Below are 22,743 nucleotides of genomic sequence, written 5' to 3' on the forward strand. Positions count from 1 at the left end.
AAAAATGCAACATTGTTTCTTTCTTAAAGATAAGGACCAGCTTTACTCCGTGTTGGCTTCAGGAACATGGTGATGGAGGTTCATCTCCCACTTCATCTCTGAGATCTTTAGACAAACACTGGCTACTTCCATAATCTACGCCTGGCCTTGGGCAAGCCCCTGTCGTCTGAGACAGCAGAATACAGGAGCCTGCTCTGGTGCGGGCAGCTCAGGGGAGGCAGGTGTGTGCATCAAATATGGATCCTCACAGGAAGGAAACATTCTGAAGGCTCAGAACATATTTCAAACTCATGTCACGTAACATAGGTGTCATCTTTACTTTATTTAAGGAAAAAAGGTTGGGGGGACAACAGTAATTTTCATAATACACAGTAGACAAGTTAGCACTGCAAAAAAAAGGGCTGTGTACTTGCCACCAGTCTGCTTTGCAGCTTTTATAATTAGTAAATTTAATGCAGTTTGTCATTTGTATTACTATTTAGCAAATTAATAATTGGCAAAATTAGGGTAAGTGTGCTACAACTAAGACGAAAACCTAAATAACCCATTAAAAAAATCACTTAAACCATAAATATGTGGTGCGCATTAGTGTAACAAAACCATTTTTGTAAACATTTTCTCCAACATTAACATGTGCATGAGAAAAAAGTAAAAACACTGCACTCAATACAGAAAGGGTTACTCTGATCTCAATACAGAAAGGTTATTACTTACGAAAGCTTTGACTAAACCTACAGATATTTTTGTTTTGTTTGGAAGAGCACTCCTGTAACAGTTCAATGTTCCGTATGTAATGGAATCATTACAATACTGTTTTCTCGTGTAATTTTGCCATATTGGCACTTCTGTGGAGAAGTCACTACCCTGTAAAAGGGGGGGAAATAACTCCTTTCCTAAAAGAATCTAAACATTTCAATGACTCCCAATCTTTTATGGAGAAACTTCACTGGGTACCTGCATCAAGCTATAGCAACTCAATCTGGTTTACAAGGGGGTGAGGCTAAGAAGGGAAGGAAAAAAGGCAAGTAAAGCACAGACCAGGAAGGCCCCGCCTAGAGGGACAAAGGGTGGTCCAATTTCAGTAACTTAAGTCCAACAATGGATTCCATTCAGTTCACCACAAACACCAAGACAGTGCCCACGGGGTGCCTGGAGCTACACAAGCAGAGCAAGCACAACTCGGTGTGAGCTCAGACCCCTTCACCACCTATGGGAAAGCCAGTTTTCCTCAAGTTCTAAGCACTTGGTAATTCCAGTGAAACACCATTTGCATTTTTTGTGTAACCCTTGACTTACAGATGTGGAGCTTCAAGTCTTTGGATAATGCAAGACCACGATGCCACATTCTTTGTTCTCTGCCTTCTCCCACTTAACATCAGACATTGAGCATTTCTTCAAAGACATCTGCCCACCTTTTACTGTTCTCTAAAGCCAGGGAAGGAGCCACAGTCACCTGTGCCTTTCCTTCTTCTCTTGATATGTACACAAGTGTGTTCACTGTGGCATGTTTCATCTTATGAAAAGCCTAAGCGTGGATATAAATCACAAGCAGGAATTTAATTCTAACTAAAGTCCTGTGGTGATGGAATCCAGCCTACCTCAAATCCCTTTAAAGGTAAGATTAACTTTTCAACCTTCTCTAGGTTAATTACAAACCAGTAGGTGGCTTTGGCCTTCAGCACTGCTCCAAATTCGTACAAATGAAACATCCATTTCCATCTTCTTTTCCCTCCCCAAAAAGTAAGGCTTCTCAGCTTATCTTGTCTTTATGGGTATACACAAAACCACCAGCTGCTGTGTCTGCATTCATGGGTGGATGGATGTACTTGACTTACCAGATGTTTGTAGCTGAAAGGAGGGCCTTTTTCAAAAATACTGAACCAGGAAGAGGAAACTGACAGGGGCCAGAGTGGGTGCCAAGTGGGATGGGAAGCAGACAGGTACAAATGGCTGCTGTGTTTAGGTGGGTGGGGGCAGAGGGAAAATCCCCCATTTTCACAATATACAGGAAAAGTAACCACAAAGGAAGAAGATTAAGCCTAAAAAACAGCAAGTTTCTTTTGATGACTGAGGTTAAAGCGGCCATAATGCAGTATTTCCACTCGGAACTCGACAAGAGGAAAGTCAGATGGCAGGACTGGGACACGGAGCCCCTGATCTTTTTCTGAGACGGTAACATCCTTAGGGGAGCTGAGTGATGACCATGAAGCCATGAAACAGATTCTTTCTCAAGACATTTATTACAAATGTCATGAATATATTCATAAAGGAAAATCGGTTTAAAAAACAGAGAACAAGAGAGCAAGTGAGGAAACGAGAAAAGCCAGGACTTCGGTATTACACCTAAAACACAGAAGATGCCGACTTCATGAATAAGCAGAATTCACTACATTCTTAAAATAGTTTTAGTGCATTGCATTTTTAGAAAAGGGAAACTCCCCCGCCCACGAGAAAAGGTTCCTGCAACACTGAACAGTTTGTGTGACTATTCTAATGTGACCACCTGTCTGCTACCACCCACCCCCACATCGAGAACACTGAGATCTCTTGTGTCACGGGCTGCAGTTGCCCCATCAACCTTTAATGCTGAATCTGGTGAAAACAAAGCATTCTGCTTTCTAAACTTGGAAGTAAATTGCATCAGCCTTAAGGCTATTTCCCATCTTCGTGGACAGTTCTTGTGCCTGCTGACTTGTGACAATAAAAGTCAAACTTCAATCTGGTCGTTTTGGTATTAAGATTAAATTAAACATTAATGGTTTCTTCCAAAAACATATAAACTAAATCACCTCTCAATGCATTAAGAACAATGAGGTAGGCAAAAAAAATAAACATGTGGTTTGAACTTTTTTCTTTCTTCTGCAAGTGCAGACTGTGGTAAAACTGTTGTTGCACTTCTAGGTTTAAACAAAAATTAAACCTTTAACTGAGGCAGTGCTAATACTGTCACACAACAAAGTTCTGGCCATTATACAAAATGCACACGTTTTCTTTTTCTTTTTTTTTCCTTTTTTTTTTTAGAACCATCTGCACATGATTTAGGCAACCTGGTACACAGAAAAATGACTGAGTTCTTGGCCAGGACCCCCCACCCCAAATCCAAAGAAACAAAATGGGACCCCTTAAACCCACCCCACCCCATCTCCCAAGCCCCACCCACAAAAAAGTTATCCTAGTAACTGTGTCTTTCACATTTTATAAATATTAACTTCTTAAACCTGCATCTTCTTCTTTGTCCACATATTGTCACATTACAAAAAAGAAATGTCAATTAAATACACTGTTAATGTTACTATATTAAATCTGCTCTCTGCTTCAGCACTCTGCTCCTTTTACCACCACTTCTCACCTCCTTGTGCCCACTGCCAATAAAACCAACGGCGTGTTCATGGTCGCCACTGTCAGACACCCACAAGACAGAGTCATTCAGAGACAAGGAATTCTGGAGCTGGAGGAAAGGTGTTTGCTTTCCAGTATGATGCTCAATCCCAAACACTGATAGCACCTGATGGTAGAATCTGAACAGCACCAGCTGCATTGCAGCCTTGATTTATTTTGGAGTAAGAAAAAAAAAAAAAAAAAAAAAAAAGAATGGGGATAAACTGGTAAAACAGGAACAGGAAGGAGGGGAGAGAACCCAACACATGAGGTCTGCACACACAGCTGTCCTGGTTGCCCTCGGTGCAGCTCCAAGCTCCAGTTACAAGGAATTCCAAGTTCTCAGGATCTTGAAGACTCTGGAGGCCAGTAATCCCTGGATCACACTGCTTCTACCAGCTCAGAAGAGAAGTCCTGCCTAAGGTCATGAAATAAACCTGACTGCTGCCACCAGACCGAACAGAGGCAAAGAACACCTGCAAAAGCCAGAAAAGAGAGGGTATGGTTACCATGGTCATGCAGCACTTCCAGCCAGGGAATCTAAGCCACCATCATCCCCAACACTATACGAGAAGCTGAGACCCCCAAAAAGCCTTTTCAAAAGAAACTCTGAGGCCGGGTGCAGTGACTCACACCTGTAATCCCAGCACTTTGAGAGGCCAGGAGTTCCAGACCGGCCTGGCCAACATGACGAAACCCGTCTCTACTAAAAACACCATGTGGTGGCACACACCTGTAATCTCAGCTACTCAGGAGGCTGAAGCATGAGAATCAATCACTTGAACCCAGGAGATGGAGGCTGCAGTGAACCAAGATCACACCACTGCACTCTAGCCTGGGCAACAGAGGGAAACTCTATCTCAAAAAAAAAAAAAAAAAAAAAACCAAAAAAAAAAAAAAAAAAAGGCCGGGCACGGTGGCTCACGCCTGTAATCCCAGCACTCTGGGAGGCCAAGACAGGCGGATCATCATGAGGTCAGGAGTTCAAGACCAGCCTGGCCAAGACGGTGAAACCCCGTCTCTACTAAAAATACAAAAAATTAGCTGGGCATGGTGGTGGGCGCCTGTAATCCCAGCCACTCAGGAGGCTGAGGCAGAGAATTGCTTGAACCCAGGAGGCAGAGGCTGCATTGAGCTGAGATCACGCCACTGCACTCCAGTCCGGGCAACAGAGCGAGACTCCATCATCAAAACAAACAAACTAACAACCCACAAAAACCTCTGGGGCAATTATCAATTTATACTTTGTAAGGAGTGACCATCTGCAGCCAATTTTTATTACAACTCAGGCTTGTTACTACTAACTCCTTATACATTGGCATATTGTGAGAACACAAAGAAAAAAATGGATGTTTCTGAAGAGTGATTTCTTTCTGCTTCTACTGTTAACACCTTCTAATAAATAAATGTCTTTAAAAAACACAATGAGCAAAAACAAAAACAAAAAGAAAAAAACACACAATGAGCAACAGGGAAGACTCCCTAATAACTAATTTCTTTTTAAAAATTAACAAAAAATGTATTAATTCTTCATATAATCCATAAAGTAATAGAATTTTTGTGCCTTTTACTAATATATCTTAAAGGACATGACATGCATGATAAAAATATTTAAGTGCCTGAAATTCAAAGAATGTTATAGTTGCAGCCACGGTAAACATACTTAGGAAGGTATAAGCCAACAAGCTGACAAAATCCTGGATTAGGTCTGAGCTATAGAGATTTTCAAGGTCACAGATTTGGGAGATCATCTGTAGGCAAAACTTCACTTGAAACTGAGTTGTAGGGCTGCAGAAGACAGTGGGTGGGGGTGAAGCGACTTTGTGTTTGGGATGTATTGGGCAAGCAGGACCAGCTGCCAAGGACAGATGTGTAGTTTCTTCTTTCTCACATTAAATGATTAAATGTTTAAATCTGAGAACTGGGCTGACTGCTAGTCTGTCAATGTGAGGCAAAAGGCAGAAACGTTCTTCAGAGCCAAGTTTCAAAGGTCTGACTGGACAGAAGAAAGAAAGGGTAGGCTTAGTAAAAATCAGTTCCACCCTCGATGCCTTCTCCCTTGGCAAACAGGGATGGGTCAACGCCCCTGGCCATCTACCTGCTCCCCTCCAAAGCCAGTTTGAAAGGGACTTCCTGGGAGGAAGTTGCCACAGGAATCGTCCCTGGAGTGATATGGCCAGTTCTGAAAAGCAAAGGGGGTGTGATGCCATGGCGTCTCAGGTGCAGGAGGTTATGTTATGTCTGCATAAGATGATTTTTACTGTGAAACATTTCTGACATGCAAACCTAGGAAGCAGTTTCACCACTCACAGACTAACAAGGGGCATCCTCTTGACACACATCAGGCGAGAGGAACCTTTCGATGTAGGCAAATCGCACGGTGGTTCCTTCCACTCACAAAAGAATTTCAGTCAACTCAACTGGCAGCTTTTATCTTCCCTATCTCTAAACTAATTGTTATAGCCTAGACAGGTCATTTAATAGAGTTAAAAATATATATACAAAGCAAAACCCAAATATGTTAATTTCTACAGCGGAAAAATATCTCTGTCCCCTCATAGCAAAAAGCAAAATATAACCCAATCCTCACAAACATGACTAAAAAGCAACGTTTAAAAAGTTCCTTGATTATTTTTATCAAAACTCCAAGGAAATTAATAATCAAACTCCATGCAAAACAAGCCATTACTAAAAGACAGAGTAACTAAAAAGAATCCATAAGAAAACCATTACCTTGTCATTGCGTTCACACAAGAATTTTAGTCTTTGAGCCCTTTTGTGCATGAACACACCATCCAAGTGACCAGTTTCCACAGATCGGATCTCTATGGCCTTCTCTCCCCAGCCCATTGTCTGATTGGATCGAATATATGCTTTTGGGGAGGGAAAAATTACAAACCATTAAAGATAAGGAAACAGCCCTGAAAAGATGTTGCTTATGTGATAAACAAATATTTTTATACTTTTAAATCTTTTTAAAATTTAAAATTTAAATGCCTAGCATTTAAATATTTGTTTTCAAGGAACTCTGCCTTTGTAACCACCTTGTCCATTCTGTGAAGGAGTGACTTGCATCAGTGGTTGATCTATTTCATTCTCCTTAGGCCTTTCATGCCTATCTAGAAAAATGAGCCACTGAGTTTAGAGTTTAGTGCACAGATTTTTATCAATCCAATCACGAGAGAAGGCAGGGAAGAGAAACGATGAGTGATCAGAGACAGTGACTTAACTACAATAAAACCAAAATAGTTTTGGAATAGAAACCCATGAAAATGTCAAATATCAGTCTTTATTACTGAACGCAAACTAGGAAACTATGCACAAGGCTGTTTGTAGTTACGGCTCTACCATTCTCAAGTGCAAATAATTTCCCTTTCTCTCCGTCTCCCTTTACCAATTCGTTACCAATTCTCTGTCTCCCTTTACAAAGCGGTCAACAAAAACATGTCTGATTTTCCTCTGGATGTTTTAAGGAGTAAATGAGAGATTATGATAACAGGATTTTTTTTTTTTTTTTTTTTTGAGACGGAGTCTCGCTCTGTCACCCAGGCTGGACTGCAGTGGCCGGATCTCAGCTCACTGCAAGCTCCGCCTCCCGGGTTCACGCCATTCTCCGGCCTCAGCCTCCCGAGTAGCTGGGACTACAGGCGCCCGCCACCTCGCCCGGCTAGTTTTTTGTATTTCTTAATAGAGACGGGGTTTCACCGTGTTAGCCAGGATGGTCTCGATCTCCTGACCTTGTGATCCGCCCGTCTCGGCCTCCCAAAGTGCTGGGATTACAGGCTTGAGCCACCGCGCCCGGCCGATAACAGGATTTTTAAAGTATAAAATAATTTCTTGGATTTTGTTGTAAAATAGACCTATGACTATTTCCACGGACTACAATCTAACTTTCTACCATCTACGGCCAACCACTCTGTTCAATGGTAGCCAAAAGGTCTGAAGGACATATAAAGTCAGCATGATAAATACATGCAGTCTCAGACACGGCTCCACGTTCACAAATGCTGCCTTTCCCAAGTTCTCCATACCTACTGACGTAGGCATCTCTCCCCACTGTAGAACTACATCCTTGGTGATCCTTCCATATGTGTTTACATAAACCCCCTCATCTTCATAGCACACCAAAAGCTCCATTCCATCTGTATTGGGGAGGATGATGATTGCATGGGGTTTGATGCTACACTGGATCTAGAGAACAGGAACAAAGTACAGGGAAGAATGTCTGTGGTTATTTCCAGCCCTGTGAAAGTGCTCAGTAAGACTCTTGGTGAATGCACTGCTACCATATCCCTGGTGATAAATACAGCAATTAGATAACATTTGAGAATACTCATGCAAAATATATCCCCAAGTCTGTTCTTTCCCAGTAATATACTCTACTGACTCACATCTCCTGAGGCCCATGAAACATATTGGGATGCTGGGCTCCAACTGAGAACCACTCCCAACCCAGGGTTGTTCTGGCCTGCCAGCAACTGCCCCAATCCATCCCATGTTAGTCAAAGCAAGGGCTAAGAGGTTTTCACAAGGGCTCCACAGAGCCAGGAAGGTGGATTTCCACTTATCTAGGAGCATGGAGCTACTGACAATTGCTTATCATTTAAATACTCACCCCCACACCGAGGGGAAATGAAGAATCCCTGCTTGTGTTAGTTCACTAAGCAGAGTAAAGAAAAAAGTCAAAACAAAATGAAGCCAGTCAACCAACCATAGAGTGTGGGTTCTTTCTTACGTGTGTTGGTAGATAAATGTCATAGACTGATCCGGAATCCACATCAACAGCATGGAATCCAGCACAGGATCCATAGATCACTTTCAACCTCTGGCCTTCCTCAACAGTGAGATCCACCAGTAATGGCTTATGTACCAATTCTCCAAATGACTGCAAAGAAGCCATAAGAGAGAAGTGAGAAGATGAAGGAGAACTTACTTCTAACAGATCAAACTAGAGAAGACCCAACATACTCAGTTATTCCATTACTGAGCCACACTGGCAACAACCGTAAGGCAACAATACTCTACAAAATTAGTCTTTATTATGTTTTTGCCTGTTAATTAGCATCTGGAAGACACTTCTTCCAAAAGTTATGTTCCAAATCTCCCTATCCAGACCAAGATTTCTGCTCTGTCACTTACTGTGCTGTTGGCTGCCTTGATCAGAAAAGCATGCACAGTAAAATAGCGAGGACTTTCCTAAGCATACTACTCAACTATTCAAATGCACAGGAGAGCGACAGGAGTTGTAGGAGTCACACACTGAAAACTGTATCACTATTACCATACTAACCTCTATTTGAACTATAAAGATCTCTAATTTTCTGACTAGACTAAAATGGTGAAAAGGCTGTATGTGCTACAACAGCTTGGACTGTGCTGGTGGTCTCCGTTTTTCATTGACCTCACTACCCACAGTTCACGAGACTAGGATAATGAAACAGCAGCTTTAAATCAGGTAATATGTATAAAACCAACTAGTACGGTACCTGGTATATAAAGAACATCAAGGTCAGATCTCAGAAGATAATATAACTGTATAACCAATTATCTTTATTCAGTAACACTTGGATTTATTTTTTAAGCAAATATTGTAACTTCATTTATCCTGCTTCACTGGGAAATCAAGCACTAAGCAAACCAAAAATATAAATTTTCCAAATAAACGAAACTTACCCCTTCAATAAAATAAAATAAAAAAACTATTCTAAAAAGCCAATCACCAGGCAACGTGAGGTATATGTGTAAATTCCATGAGTATTTTTGTGAACTCACAAATGAAAACAGTCCTAATTTTAACACTAAGTACTCAATCATTTACTTTCCTAAAACTGTATACGTGCAAAATGGCAAAAACATCTTAATGTATACATTAGTTCAGATGTTATACCTGAGTTTTTTATTTAAACAAAAATGGAATCATATGAAATATTTTAACGTTTTTCACTTACTATATAATAATGTTTCTTGTCATTAAAATTTCTGTAATTTAATTTTTAATTAGTATTTTATGAACAGATATACCTTAAAACTGCCCGTCAGACACAGTTTTGTTATCAAAAACACATCTAAATCTTTATACGCATCCATGACTCAGGTGAAGGTCACCTTTTTAACCGGAGGGTGGAAGTGCTGTTCTCTTTTCCTCTGTTACCACACTGCCACATCAATTATAGTGTCTACCCAACATTTATCTCTCTCTCCTTCTCACTCTGTGGGCTTAGAAAGCAGATTAACTAAGCTTATTACATTACATTAGAAATGGTTTCTTATGATAAAGTTATATGCTATATTAACACATAGCTTTTATATTAGCAATTTTAACAGTTCAGACTTTTTAAACGTATTCCCTGACTCTTGGTTGCAGCTTGCATGGCCAATACTATTTTTAAATTCACTTGATGTTGTTACCTTAAAGGCCATAAATTTGTGATATGGCTTTGGTGCCCACGCATAGACTTCCACAGAACTCTTCAAAGCAATCACCAGAAATTTGATTCTTTCATATTTTACTGAAAAACAGTAAATAAAAAAGCAAGAGAAGCACAGTCAGTATCAACATAGCCCTCTAAACTGTTTTAGTTGTCTTCTGCAAACTTTATAAATATGCCTTCTATTTATTCATCCAAACAAGCAGGGGAAAAATTCAGAGACAGATCACACCTCATAGTTTCCTTTTCCAACTCTTTAATGTAGTTTGACCATCAATGAGTACTTCCACTAATGATCCCCATCTTCTTATAAAAGATTCCAAGATATTTTATAATCAAGGACAATGCCAGGTATACCACCCTAAAGTCTTCAAGGGCTCAGTATCACTCCAAATGAATAACAACATGATTAATCAGCCAAGAGACTTCTGAAACATACAGAGAGACTGAGGTACTCCTTACAACTTTCCCTAGTCCTGCATGGGGCTCACACAGACTGAGGAAGAAAAAAGGCTTATACTAAAATATTCAGGAGTCTTGGATTCTACCAACAGAAGTATCTGTGCACAAGTCCAAGTATCACTAAGACCATTTCCTGATCTACAGAAGTAGTAAAACTGCCTCCTTCCCATAGCTATTTTGGTGCCCTTACTGCCAGGCAACTCTGACAAAACAGGTACTCCCAGGGGTCCCTGAGTACATGTGACTTACTAATGTGCAGATCCATGATTTCTTTACAAGCTGACATCACACCACTACTTGATTCCTTCTTTGCGCATGAAAGAGAACTTAACTGATAACTCCCCTTGTTAAACTCTACATATTACCACTGTTTAAATAAATCAATAAACAAACATTAAGACACAAAGGTTTCTAAGAAACCAGTACTGTTTCACAGATGTCTGTGATGATAGAAATTCTCTGTATCTGTACTGCTAATATGATAACCACTACACACGTGGGGCTATTGGACACTCAGAATGTACTAATGATATTGAGGAGCTAAATTTTAAGGTTTATTTAATTTTTATTAATTTATTAAATAGCTCCCTGTTCTTGGTGGCAACCATAATGACAACAAATGAATGATATTATCCACACTTATTTCCTGAAAATACTTATGATTCATTCTGCACGAGTGACAGGCAAAAAGACTACTGTTCTGTTCTGGGGGAGAAGCCCAACAGACTTTTAACACGTCTGCCTCTTGCTCCCCCTGTAGGATAATCTATTCATGTACAGTTCATCTGTTACGAGCTGTTTCATTACATTTAGCCTTAGATGATTTTAGTTATACCTCAACAAATAAAAACACTTTCCATAAACACAGAAAATCCTAATCCTAAGCAGATAGTTCTCTTTCCCGTATCATCAGAATCGTCTGAGATACTGAGGCAGCTCCCACAATCACCACTAACCAATGAGCTGAGGGGTGCAGACAGACTACACGAACAAGGCAACGCCAAGCATGACAACATCCCTGCGAACAGAGGAACTGATGATGTACAGATTTTCATAAACACAGAAAAAAGAAAACATGCAGGCAGAAACATTCAATAGGTCCGTAACATTAATCAGTTTTAGGTATATAGAAAAACTTCCTGTTTAAATTCTGTTAAGAATATCACATCTTTCCCATATAACTTTAATTTAGCTAAGGTCCATTTTTTCTCCCGTATGTCTAACATTTGTCCCAGTATTTTGGTTTTTTCATATGTAAAAAAAAAAAATAAAAATGGTTTTGATTAGCTGGGCATGGTGGCAGGTGCCTGTAATCCCAACTACTCAGGAGGCTGAGGCAGGAGAATTGCTCGAACCCGGGAGGTGGAGGTTGCAGTGAGCTGAGATCGCACCATTGCACTCCAGCCTGGGCAACAAGAGCAAAACTCCATCTCAAAAAAAAAAAAAAAAAAAGTTCCGGTTTTGTTCCTGTGAGATTTTACTTCGTGAGAATCACTGCTTCATGCCAAGGAGAAAAAAACAATACAATTGCCATAAAACACTGACTGGCCAGCTGGGCTCACTTACTAGTGAGGAGCACAGTAGCTGTGCACAGGCACTTAATTCAAAATGGCAGGCCATAAGCCCTAGAGTCAAACTCTCAAACTCTCTTACCAGTGCCTGCCAAGGACTTTCAGACCTCTAAGTGGAGAATAAGCCTGGCATGTAAAAAAGGACTCAAGTCAGCTGGCTTCCACTGGCAAGATTTCCTTAAAGAGGTTACCACGAACCACATCTTACAGAGGACAGGAATGTGGACTGTCAAAGAGGAGGAGTGGAAAGATTCTCATAAGACGAACAGCGTAGGGGAGACTGAGGGTGGAGTGAGTTGCAGGGACCGACTCTGTTATGCATATAGGTGCACAGAGGGAATAAGACAATGTCTAGATGAGACTTCAAGATTAGAATGTGCCTTGGAAACAGAACACCAGAAATGATCCACGTGTTTCAGAAACAAGTCTATTACTACAAACTTCAAAAAGACCCGTGAAAATTTAAAGTTTAAAATTCAAACTGAACTTTAATTAAACTCTGGAAAAACAAAGTATGACGCTTCTAGAACTTACCAACTTTATAATGTACACATCCTTCCAAATCCCCTACGGTTGTCCATCCCTGCTTCTTCTCAACTTCTGGATCATTGTGAAGTATTTTATTTCTTAACCAGGACAAATAGTAGACACGTAACTTATCCTTTTTGCCTAGCAAAACAAATACAAATATTTTACATGCATATTCAAAAGTAGGTCTCATCATTAATAACAATAGTAACCCAAAGAAACTTCTACAAAGAGTAAATATCATTTCCTCCAAGAAAACCCCTTTGTATCAAAGTTTTACTAGAAACTCAATTCAAGTTGCTCAGATGGACTTTTGAAATCCCTACAGAATTATCACTGGGTACAGGCCTGGGCTAGAGGGAAAGTTTTTAAAAAACAATAAATTCACACTTATGTAGATGGGTAGTATCAATAAACTACAAAGTAATACAAATATCTGCATAATACAACCAAAAAAGCTTATAAGATGCTTTCACATGTACTATGCCATCTGATTCTCAAAACCCTCTAGAGTAGCTACTATCTCCCATTTGACAGATGAGCACAAGGGTTAAATCAATTACTTAATGCCAGCACTTAAACCTAGGGAAAGGCAAGTCACAAGCTGGAGATGTGTACCACAGAAACAGTTGACAAGGGAGTCATATCCAGAATATGTATGTAAAGAACTCCTACAAATCAAATAGAACAGGAGATAACCCAATAGAAAAACTGGACGTGCCACTGTAACCGGAACTTCGCAAAAGAAGTGATCTCAGAGACACACAAAAAGATGCTCGTTCTCAACAGTAATAACGTGTGTTAAAACAATAATGAGATGATTTCATACACCTATTGGAATGTCTAAAATTTAAAAGACTGACAATATCAAAGGTAGGCAAGGTGTGGAACAACTAGAAACTTCAGAAACTAGTGTGTAAACTGTTAGAACTGCTTTTGTAAGTTTGGCATTATCTATTAAAATAGGACATGTGCATATCTTACATATGATCTGGTAATCTCTCTCCTAATGTAAGTGTATGTGTATGCCCCCAAGTACACCAACAGGAATGTTCATAGCACCATGGTTCCTAATAGCCCCAAACAGGAAACATTAATGTCTGAATGGATAGTAAAATGAGTAAATACATTGTGGTGTAGTCATCTAAAGGAACAAAGAGAAACTACAGCTACAAGCAACAACAACAAAAACGATGGTGGGCGAAGCCAGCCACACACTCACATCAACAAGCTAAGAAGAAAAATCACATGATCATATCAACAGATGCAGAAAAACATTTGACAAAACCCAACACCTACTCATAATAAAAACTTTCAGGAAAATAGGAATAGAGGGGGAACTGCCTCAATTTGATAAGAAAGAAACATCTACCATAAAACCCTACTGCTAATGTCATACGTAACGGCAAGAAACTAGATGCTTTCCTTGTAAGATAGACAACAAGGGAAAGATTTCCCTTCTCATAACTCCTAGTAAATGTTATATTGGGTGTCCTAGCTAATGCAATTAGAAAAAAAAGGGAAATAAAAGGTACAAGGACTGGGAAGGAAGAAATAAAACTGTCTTTCTTCACAGAAGACATGATTGTCTACATAGAAAATCCTGAAGAACCAATAAAAAAAAAAAAATCCAAAACCAACCAACCAACCAAAAACCCTGCTGGAACTAACAAGCGATTATAGCAAGAATTATAGCAAGCTTGCAGGATACAAGCCTAATAAAATAAAAAGGTCGGTCACTTTCCTGTATTTCCTGTTTACCAGCAACAAACCATTAGAATTTAAAATTAAGACTACAACACCATTTATACTAGTACTTAAAAAAACAAAATGGGTACAATAAATCTAATAAAATTAGTCCTTTGCTAGTTTTATTTAAGGAAAACTGCAAATTCTGATGAAATCAAAGAAGAACTAAATAAATGGAGAGAGATTTCCATCTTAATGGATAGAAGATTCAATATTGTCAAGACATCAGTTCTTCCCAACTTGATCCATAGAGTCAATGCAATTCTAATCAAAATCCCAAGTTATTATGTATGTATCAATAAGCTGACTCTAGAGGCAGACTGACAGTACCTGACTTCAAGATTTACTATAAATCTACAGTAATCAACACAGTGTGGTTATTAGCACCAAAAGAGACAAATACATAAATGGAAAAAAAAAATGAGCCCAGAAATAGAACTATATGTCGGGCGCGGTGGCTCATGCCTGTAATCCCAGTACTTTGTGGGGCAGAGGTAGGCGGATCACAAGGTCAGGAGTTCGAGACCAGCCTGACCAACATGGTGAAACCCCGTCTCTACTAAAAATACAAAAATTAGCCAGGCATGGTGGCACGTGCCTGTAATCCCAGCTACTCGGGAGGCTGAGGCAGGAGAATCACTTGAACCTGGGAGGCGGAGGTTATGGTGAGTCGTGATCTCACCAATGCACTCCAGCCTGGATGACAGATCAAGACTCCGTCTCAGGAAAAAAAAACAAGAAACAGAACTATACAAATATAGTAGTAATCTTTGACAAAGGAGCACAAGCAATTCAATGGAGAAAGGCTGGTCTTTTTAACGAATGCTGCTGCAACAACTAGATACCCACACGCAGATGAAAACACCACTACACAAACTTTGAAACTTTCACAAAAATCACTTCAAAATGGATCGTGGACCTACATGTGAAACACAAAGCTATAAAGCAGATTCTAGAAGGTAACAGAAGAAAATCCAAGGGACTCTGGATTTGGCAATGACTTTTTAGACACAATACCAGAAGCACAGTTCATGAAAGAAAAAGCTAGTAAGTTGGACTTCACTAAAATTAAAAACTTCACTTCTGTAAAAGACATCATTCCACAGCATGAACAAGCAAGCCACAAACGGGCAGAAAGTATCTGCAAAACACACACCTGACAAGAGACTTAAATCCAAAATACAACTCAACAATAAGAGAGCAACAATCCAATTACAAAACGGATTAAAGATAGAAGAAATACCTCACCAGAAAATATACGTAGGAGATGTACCATATGTCATTAGGAAACTGCAAATTAAAGTGAGATATGCCTATTAATTCCTACACCCCTTTAGAATGGCTAAACTGCAAAATACTGAAAAAACGTTTAGAAAAAAGTCTCCAAAAAAAAAAAAAAAAAAGAAGAAGAAACAGCCGTCACTAGAACACATACTGTTTTATCATTATATAAAATTAGTTCAATGGAGGCAAAATCGACCTAACGTGTTCAAAGTCTGGACAGTGCTTGCCTCTGGAGGCAGTCCCTGGGTGGCTTCACAGGGCAGTTTTGGGGTGCTGGCAATATTCCATGTCTTCAGCAGGGTGGGGCTATCTGGATGGATTCTGCGTGTGACAGCTCACTGAGCTGTATGCTTATCTGTACTTTCTGTGTATGTCATACTTCAGTATAATCCTTTTAACTTTTGGGGAATTGTTTGCAGGAAAATATTCAATACATGTTAAGAGAAGAAAAAGACCACATAGTTTTTACATATAATGTTTTGTTTCCATCTTGTGAGATATATTTACAGAAAAGAGGAGAGGGAAATACAAAATGTTAATAAGAGTTACCTCTGAGATTGGGGTGACATTTTGTTTTAGTCTTCCTAAGTTTTTTCTATTTTTGAAGCTTCCTACAATTGACATGTACTACATTTATGATTGTGAAAACCATTAACAGCTAATAAGGAAGGAAAAAAAAACAGAAAAGTAGAAGAAAAAATGATTACTGGTATCAGCTGATTATAATGGTTAATTTTTTTTTTTTTTGAGACAGGATCTCACTCTGTCACCCAGGCTGGAGTGCAGTGGTGCTATCACAGCTTACTGCAGCCTCAACATCCCAGGCAAAAGCAATCCTCCTGCTCTGGCCTCTCAGATTGCTGGGATTACAGGCATAGGCCGCCGCACCTGGTCTCAGATGATTACTGACCCCCATGAACTGTCTAGTTTCACTGGATCACTAAATGCAGATTTGTTTTCTCCAACTTAAATAACTACCAGCCATCAGCACTCTAGTTTTAAATGGCTGTTTCCTCATTTAAGTATAAACGGTGAAATTTTTGCATTTCAAGAAACTCCTTTACTTAACAACCAAAAGCATATATGAGAAATAAAATAACTACAAGCAAATATGTTACATAACAAGCTTGTACTAACAAGCAGATAATTAAATCAAAATCATTGGTGGTTTCATAAGTGATTATAATATCGTAAGTGACTGTAAGTGGTGGTATACAAGACCCATTTAAAGTCTTATAATTTTGCATACCATTTGACCAAGCAATAACACTAATTATTAGGAAATTATGGTCTATGCAACATGGTATGTGCCTAAAGGTTAAGTAAGCTACCAAGATATCTGTGAAAAATGTTCACACGAGAGAAAAAAAAAGGGAATATACCTAAAGGGCAACAAGAGAAGATAAGTAAATACATTTTAATACATCTATGCAAGGAAACAGCCTGTGATCATATAAAATGGAGGCCATGGAAGGATGTTCAATGGCATAGAGAAAGCAGACTATGTGTTTTGGACAATCAGGCCTGGATGGGATACACCCGAACTTCAGGACAGAGGTTGCCATGGACAGGTAGATGGGGGAGGAACAGGGATGCTGACCGTATGTACAACAGTGTACTGTGACAACTGTTCAAACCAGCGAGTTATAGTCAGTACGTGGGTGCCATTATTCCTATTATCCCCTGTATGTTTGAAATATTGTATAACCATTTTTATGCAGATTTTTCCCCTTAAGTGTATAGTAAGTGTGATGTATGCTTAAAAGACTGGAAGTTAAAAACTTACAAAAGTTAAAAGATACGATCTCTGGATGATTTTACTTTTTATTTCTCCTAGTTGCTTTCCTGTAGTAGTTTATATCATACAATTTACACTAAGAAAAATGCTCTTCTTAAATAGAGACGTAATTGGCCTGGCGCGATGGCTCGCGCCTGTAATCCCAGCACTTCGGGAGGCCAAGGTGGGCAGATCACGAGGTCAGAAGATCGAGACCATCCTGGCTAACATGGTGAAACCCAGTGTCTACTAAAAATACAAAAAATTAGCTGGGCATGGTGGCGGCGCCTGTAGTCCCAGCTACTTGGGAGGCTGAGGCAGGAGAATGGCGTGAACCCGGGAGGCGGAGCTTGCTGTGAGTGGAGATCGCGCCACTGCACTCCAGCCTGGGGGACAGAGCGAGACTCTGTCTCAAAATAAATAAATAAAAATAAAAATAAAAAAGAGACATAATTGTCTTAATTCACATAATAAAAACCATAATACTATACTTTTACAATAATGGCAAAGAATACTTCCTTTTGCATGTACAAAAATTAGCCGGGCGTGGTGGCGCTCGCCTGTAGTCCCAGCTACTCAGGAGGCTGAGGCAGGAGAAATGCTTGAACCCAAGGAGGTGGAGGTTGCAGTGAGCCGAGATCATGCCACTGCACTCCAGCCGGGCAACAGAGCGAGACTATGTCTCAAAAAAAAACAAAAAAACAAAAAAAAAGTCTGGTGGAAAGGAGTGGCCAGAGACCTACATATTGGATAAGGCAAATGAAATCTAACAAGCAACTGGGCAGAGAGAGCAGTGAGAGATGCCAGTGAGAAAGCACACATTCGTATGCTTCTCAAGACTGCTTTTGGAGGAGCCACAGATCAAATGCGTGTGTGTGTGTTGCATCTGAATATATCTTCAGCTCACATGATTGTCAAGCCTCGATGCGGCTGTATCTTATTTAACCAGTACATCAGAGAATGAACTAACTGAAGTTTAGTGTGAAAAGCTACAATACTGTTAAGATTGTTTAGTGTGCAAAGCTACGACATTGTAAAACAACCTTGTAAAGCTACAAGATTGTTAACAATAGTGTTAAGATGGTGTCACATATTCTGCTTTACAAAACAAATACTCACCAGATATTGTCACCAAGACATTCAAGCCCTCAAGTACGTCCATTTGTTGAAATCGTCTTCGGTTGATCAGAGGATAGACCTTCCCTTGGCCACTTCTGTCCAGCAGCATCAGGCCACTCTCTGTACCCACTAGCAAATTCACTCCTGTTTCAGGGACACAGAAAGGCCTCAATTTTATGCTATGCTTGGCAAATCCCCAGGTTGCACAGAAAGGATAACATCATCTATTTGGAAAAAAGTGCAGCTTCCTTAATTCACCCAGAAGAAGAAATCCTTAAAATAGTCAGAGGTCAAATAGTTAAAGTAACCAATCCTGTAACACATCACCATGTAGCAATGATGCTGACATATTTAAACATAAGAAAGGATAAGGGAAAGAAAAAGAAACCCTTATCCCATCAATTTCCTTAATAATCCATTAGTTTCTAATTCTTCCTCAGTTCCTCGAGAATGTTATATGCTGATTATTTCCTGTCTTTACAGATTCTATGTCTAATTAGCCACATCACACATTTGAACAAACCTTCACCTGATACCATGATCTCTTTGTGCTTCCTTATCTTTCATTGGCAAATCTCTGGAATGGGCCACATACAGCCCTCAAATCCTTAACAGCTTATGATTTGGCTTCCATCACTCACATTTAAGCTTTTCTTAAAGATTACTTTCCACCATCATCAAGAAACAACTGCACTCAGTTCTCTTGTCCCTCCATTTCTTAGGACTATCAAAATATTGTGACCTCCCCATGTGACTCACCCTATTTCTCTAACCTTGTACTGTCACAGTCTCCACACTCTTCTGCTATGATGTGACATCTCCTTCCTTGTTTCCACACCTGCCCTCTGCTTCTTCAGTGGAGACATTTCCACTGGTGTCCATTTGGTGACACACACACACGTGTGTGTGAGCGTGCCTCAAAACCAGTGACTCCTAATTCCACGCTGCTACTTTGCCTCCTGCTTTCCACCCACTGCAGATCTCTACTGAAACTAGCCTCATAACTTTTGCCATTTCTATCAACAGCTCCCAAGCTGCTCTGCAAAACTAGCTAAAACTGGCCACTAGAGCCAGAGAAAACCTCTTCTCTGTGCCTACTTTCCCTTTCCTCTGCTCTCACAATTGTTCAGGCTTTGGCAGCCTTATAAGTGATGGATAGATACCTTAATTAAGGTTATTAAAGGAGCTTCTCTCTACTTTCTCATGATGTACATCCAATCAATCCTAATCTTGCTAAAATACTCAAGTTATGACTACCTTCAAAAACTGCACATTCCATGTAGAAATTGTCCCAAAGGCCTTGGGCTGGCATCTAAGACTGATTACCGCTTGGCCAAAGCACTTCTCCCTCTTGATCATTCATGTATTTCCCCAAATGCTCTTGTTCCTTGATCTAGAACCTTCACTGTCAGAATCACCTTTGTAACATGTAGCACAGATGACCTTACATTCCTAGGGAATTGGATACATATATGTATGTGCTGATTTCCTCAGTCATCAACTCATCAAGACAAGGAATAAAGTATTTGTGTAGAGGGAGTGAGGGGGAAGAATATCATGGCACACACACGTATGCCCACACCCCATTTCCAGATAATTTGAAATAAATAATTGTGACGGCACTGACAGAACAACGCTCCTAGAGCTGTCTCTCAGTTCGTGCCTGATCCCTATCGAGTTGACCGAGTTGGGATTATCCCAACATCTGGAGGAGAGTATCCACCCAAGCAATGCTTGTGGGGATACTGATTTAATGCTTAGAGATTAAAAAAAAAATGCTGTACAACTTAAAGAAAAATATTTAAATATGTAGTGTGTGATTCATTTTCATATAATTTTATTTTTGAGGTTGGCCATTCTGCCCTGACTATATCCTTGTCAAGGTGGAACTTATTTGAATATTATGCTTAGTGTTTTCCCTGCATATATCTAGGCAAATTGATCTAAAACAGCTCAGAAATTATTGGCAGAAAAGACACATACTTATTGATAGAACTGCTGCCAGACACACACCATTTCAAAGGTTCTATTTTACACAATATTTTGTTATTTTCCTGGTCAATCTTCAGTATCAAGTAGATTTTTTTACACTCCTATGTCAAGAATCTGGTAATAACTACACAAAATATGAGCCTTGTGACAAAATATTATTTGCATTTCTAAAAATGAACATATAAACATCAACCTCAAGATTTTACAGTGAGAAGGAATGAGGGAGTAACAAGATAAGCTGAAGACTCTTCAAAACACAAAAGCTGAAGGTATTGTGGCACTTACACTCTATCTTCTACTTCTCCATGATATATTTCCAAATTGTATAATTGTACAGTTGTATAATTTTATAAAGTACTGAATGCTAATAGTCAAAAGAATATAGTCACTGTGAAGTCCTTGGAAATTACGAGCATGAAAAATGAAAAACACTGGGTTGCATGTTGCAGTAAGTTTTTATAAATATACTTCTCCAACATTTCCACTGCTAGATATGATTGAATTTTATAGTGAAAACAGTCAACCTCAGGGTTCAGGGGTACAATGTACACTACTGAGTATAATGTGCACTATTTGGGTTGATGGTTACACTAAAAACCCAGACTTCACCACTATACAATATATCCATGTAACAAAACTACTACTAAAAATTTGTTCAATAAAAATAAAATGGAGATTAATCATTCCAATATTTGACAGTTAAAATGAGTCAAGCATATACATGTGCCACACCAGTCTGCTAATATACCACTCTGCATATGACAGGAGATGGGCATCACAGAAGTCTTCCATCCTGTCTATCCACAAACTATTCAAAGCAGTACTTCTCTAAAAGACCAGCCACTGCTCAGAATAAAAATGAAAGTGTTAGAGTAGTGGCTAGACACCTACCCCACAAGGCAGCACACAGAATTTCAGAGTTAAACCTCTTCTTGTATTTACGAATCTCTGGGGTATCACTCTGTGGCCTAGTGTTGGTAGGATTCACATTGACCACTGAGCCTTTCCGGGTAGGATCTTGCCTTATGGCTTCTGGTCTCATCCCATCACAGGAGAATCCCACTGAAACACAATACATTTGAAATTATTTTCTGTACACACACACACACCATGCCTGCCTCCCTCCCCCAGTACACTTCAAGTAAATATTCATGTGGTATAACCAACACTTTGTCAAAGAGAAGATATCTGTAAGCAATATATATGGAAAAAGGAAATGGACTCTGCAGAGCATTGCAAATAAGGCAATCCAACTGGGATGGGAAGTTTCTGTACCTGAGGTCTGTGCCTGTGAACAACCAGCTACACCTAAGCCACCCAAAAGAGCAACTCAAAGATAAAGTCCCATTTGTCAGCTGCTTTCTTGTTGCTACTGTACTTACCCACAGAAGTCACTGTTGTTCCACTAGATGGAGAAATCTGTAGTAATCTGGGGTCTATAAAAGGTGTAAAGGAGGAGGAAGATTTGTGTTTCTGGAGTGTGCTACTAGCGGACTGAGTCTGCAATGTAAATTTCAATGTTATTAATACAACTGGCATTTTAAAAATGAACATTAAAAATACACATTTCAATTCACTTCTGTGTTGCACTAACTATTTCCCAATACTTTGCTCTATTTCTCTTGCATCATTACCCCAAAAAATGCTCTGCAGGGAGCTTCCACATGGCATAGCAACCCTCAGGACAGGCTGCTTTACTTGGAACCACTGCAGGAGCCATATCTCTACCAGAGACATTGCTCATTTACAAAGCGGTGCTGCAAGCTACCAATGAAATCTATATTTCGTGTGCCTAGCTTTAAAACAAATTAAGTAAATACTTACAATGAAACTCCTAAAGGAGGTCTGAAATGTCTATCTCAATTCACCCATTTCTGAATTTATTCTCCTACCCAAAAGAGTCCAAATAACCTATGCTGGAATATTGGCAATTATTAATAATTCTAGTTATTTTAAATTGAGCCTCTTGCCAGAAAGCTACAGAAGCTCTGGCTACTGTTGTTTTAGGTGCATCACCATTAAACCCATACCAAATGGGGACTCATTAGTGAAAGTGCAAATGACAAAAGAAGGCACATCCTTTTGATCTTTTAGGAGCACTAGTGTTTTGGTTAATAATGTAACTTAAGACAAAAAAACACAAAGAAAGTGAAACAAATTGTTAAGTGGAAATGTAATGACAATTAAAAACAAAACAAACAGAAAAATAAATTTGCCGGTTTAGTGAGTTAAGGGTTATAGTAAAATACTGCACATTAGAGCGAAATGGAGCAAAGTTTAAAATATAAATATAAGGAGGAATGTGAGTGTAGGTGGGAAATAGATCTCAGGAGAAAAAAGGAACATGTCTGATCAAGTGCTTTTGTCCTGTACCATTGGACCACTCCATGGACACCGAGAGTCGCCATGTCCTAGAGCCCATGCCCTCCCCGAAGCTTCCCACCTGAACGTCTGT

At 39.6% G+C, this 22,743-nt stretch overlaps 1 protein-coding gene and 1 pseudogene across 37 annotated transcripts in view; both read right to left on the minus strand.

The window, feature by feature from the left end:
* Positions 1 to 298: 298 nt before the first annotated feature.
* LOC101002989 lies at positions 299 to 2,265 on the minus strand (annotated as a pseudogene). Its single transcript, XR_162318.5, has one exon. The product of XR_162318.5 is annotated as an uncharacterized LOC101002989 (transcript).
* MAP4K4 (mitogen-activated protein kinase kinase kinase kinase 4) overlaps positions 304 to 22,743 on the minus strand; it is a 193,921-nt gene continuing 171,481 nt past the window's right edge. For 23 of the 36 annotated variants that reach the window (XM_009184800.4, XM_009184799.4, XM_009184801.4 and 20 more), the window contains 9 exons: positions 21,671 to 21,788; positions 21,180 to 21,350; positions 18,297 to 18,440; positions 12,374 to 12,508; positions 9,787 to 9,887; positions 8,090 to 8,263; positions 7,410 to 7,569; positions 6,112 to 6,251; positions 304 to 3,854 (listed from right to left, as the gene is read on the minus strand). In XM_009184800.4, coding sequence (XP_009183064.1) covers positions 3,771 to 3,854; positions 6,112 to 6,251; positions 7,410 to 7,569; positions 8,090 to 8,263; positions 9,787 to 9,887; positions 12,374 to 12,508; positions 18,297 to 18,440; positions 21,180 to 21,350; positions 21,671 to 21,788 — 1,227 coding nt within the window. In that variant the 3' untranslated portion in view covers positions 304 to 3,770. The remainder of the gene's footprint in view (positions 3,855 to 6,111; positions 6,252 to 7,409; positions 7,570 to 8,089; positions 8,264 to 9,786; positions 9,888 to 12,373; positions 12,509 to 18,296; positions 18,441 to 21,179; positions 21,351 to 21,670; positions 21,789 to 22,743) is intronic. The other 13 variants (XM_009184802.4, XM_009184833.4, XM_003909051.5 and 10 more) reach the window with 1 other exon arrangement.

The sequence above is a fragment of the Papio anubis genome, chromosome 14, assembly GCF_008728515.1.
Source record: "Papio anubis isolate 15944 chromosome 14, Panubis1.0, whole genome shotgun sequence".
NCBI lineage: Eukaryota > Metazoa > Chordata > Mammalia > Primates > Cercopithecidae > Papio > Papio anubis.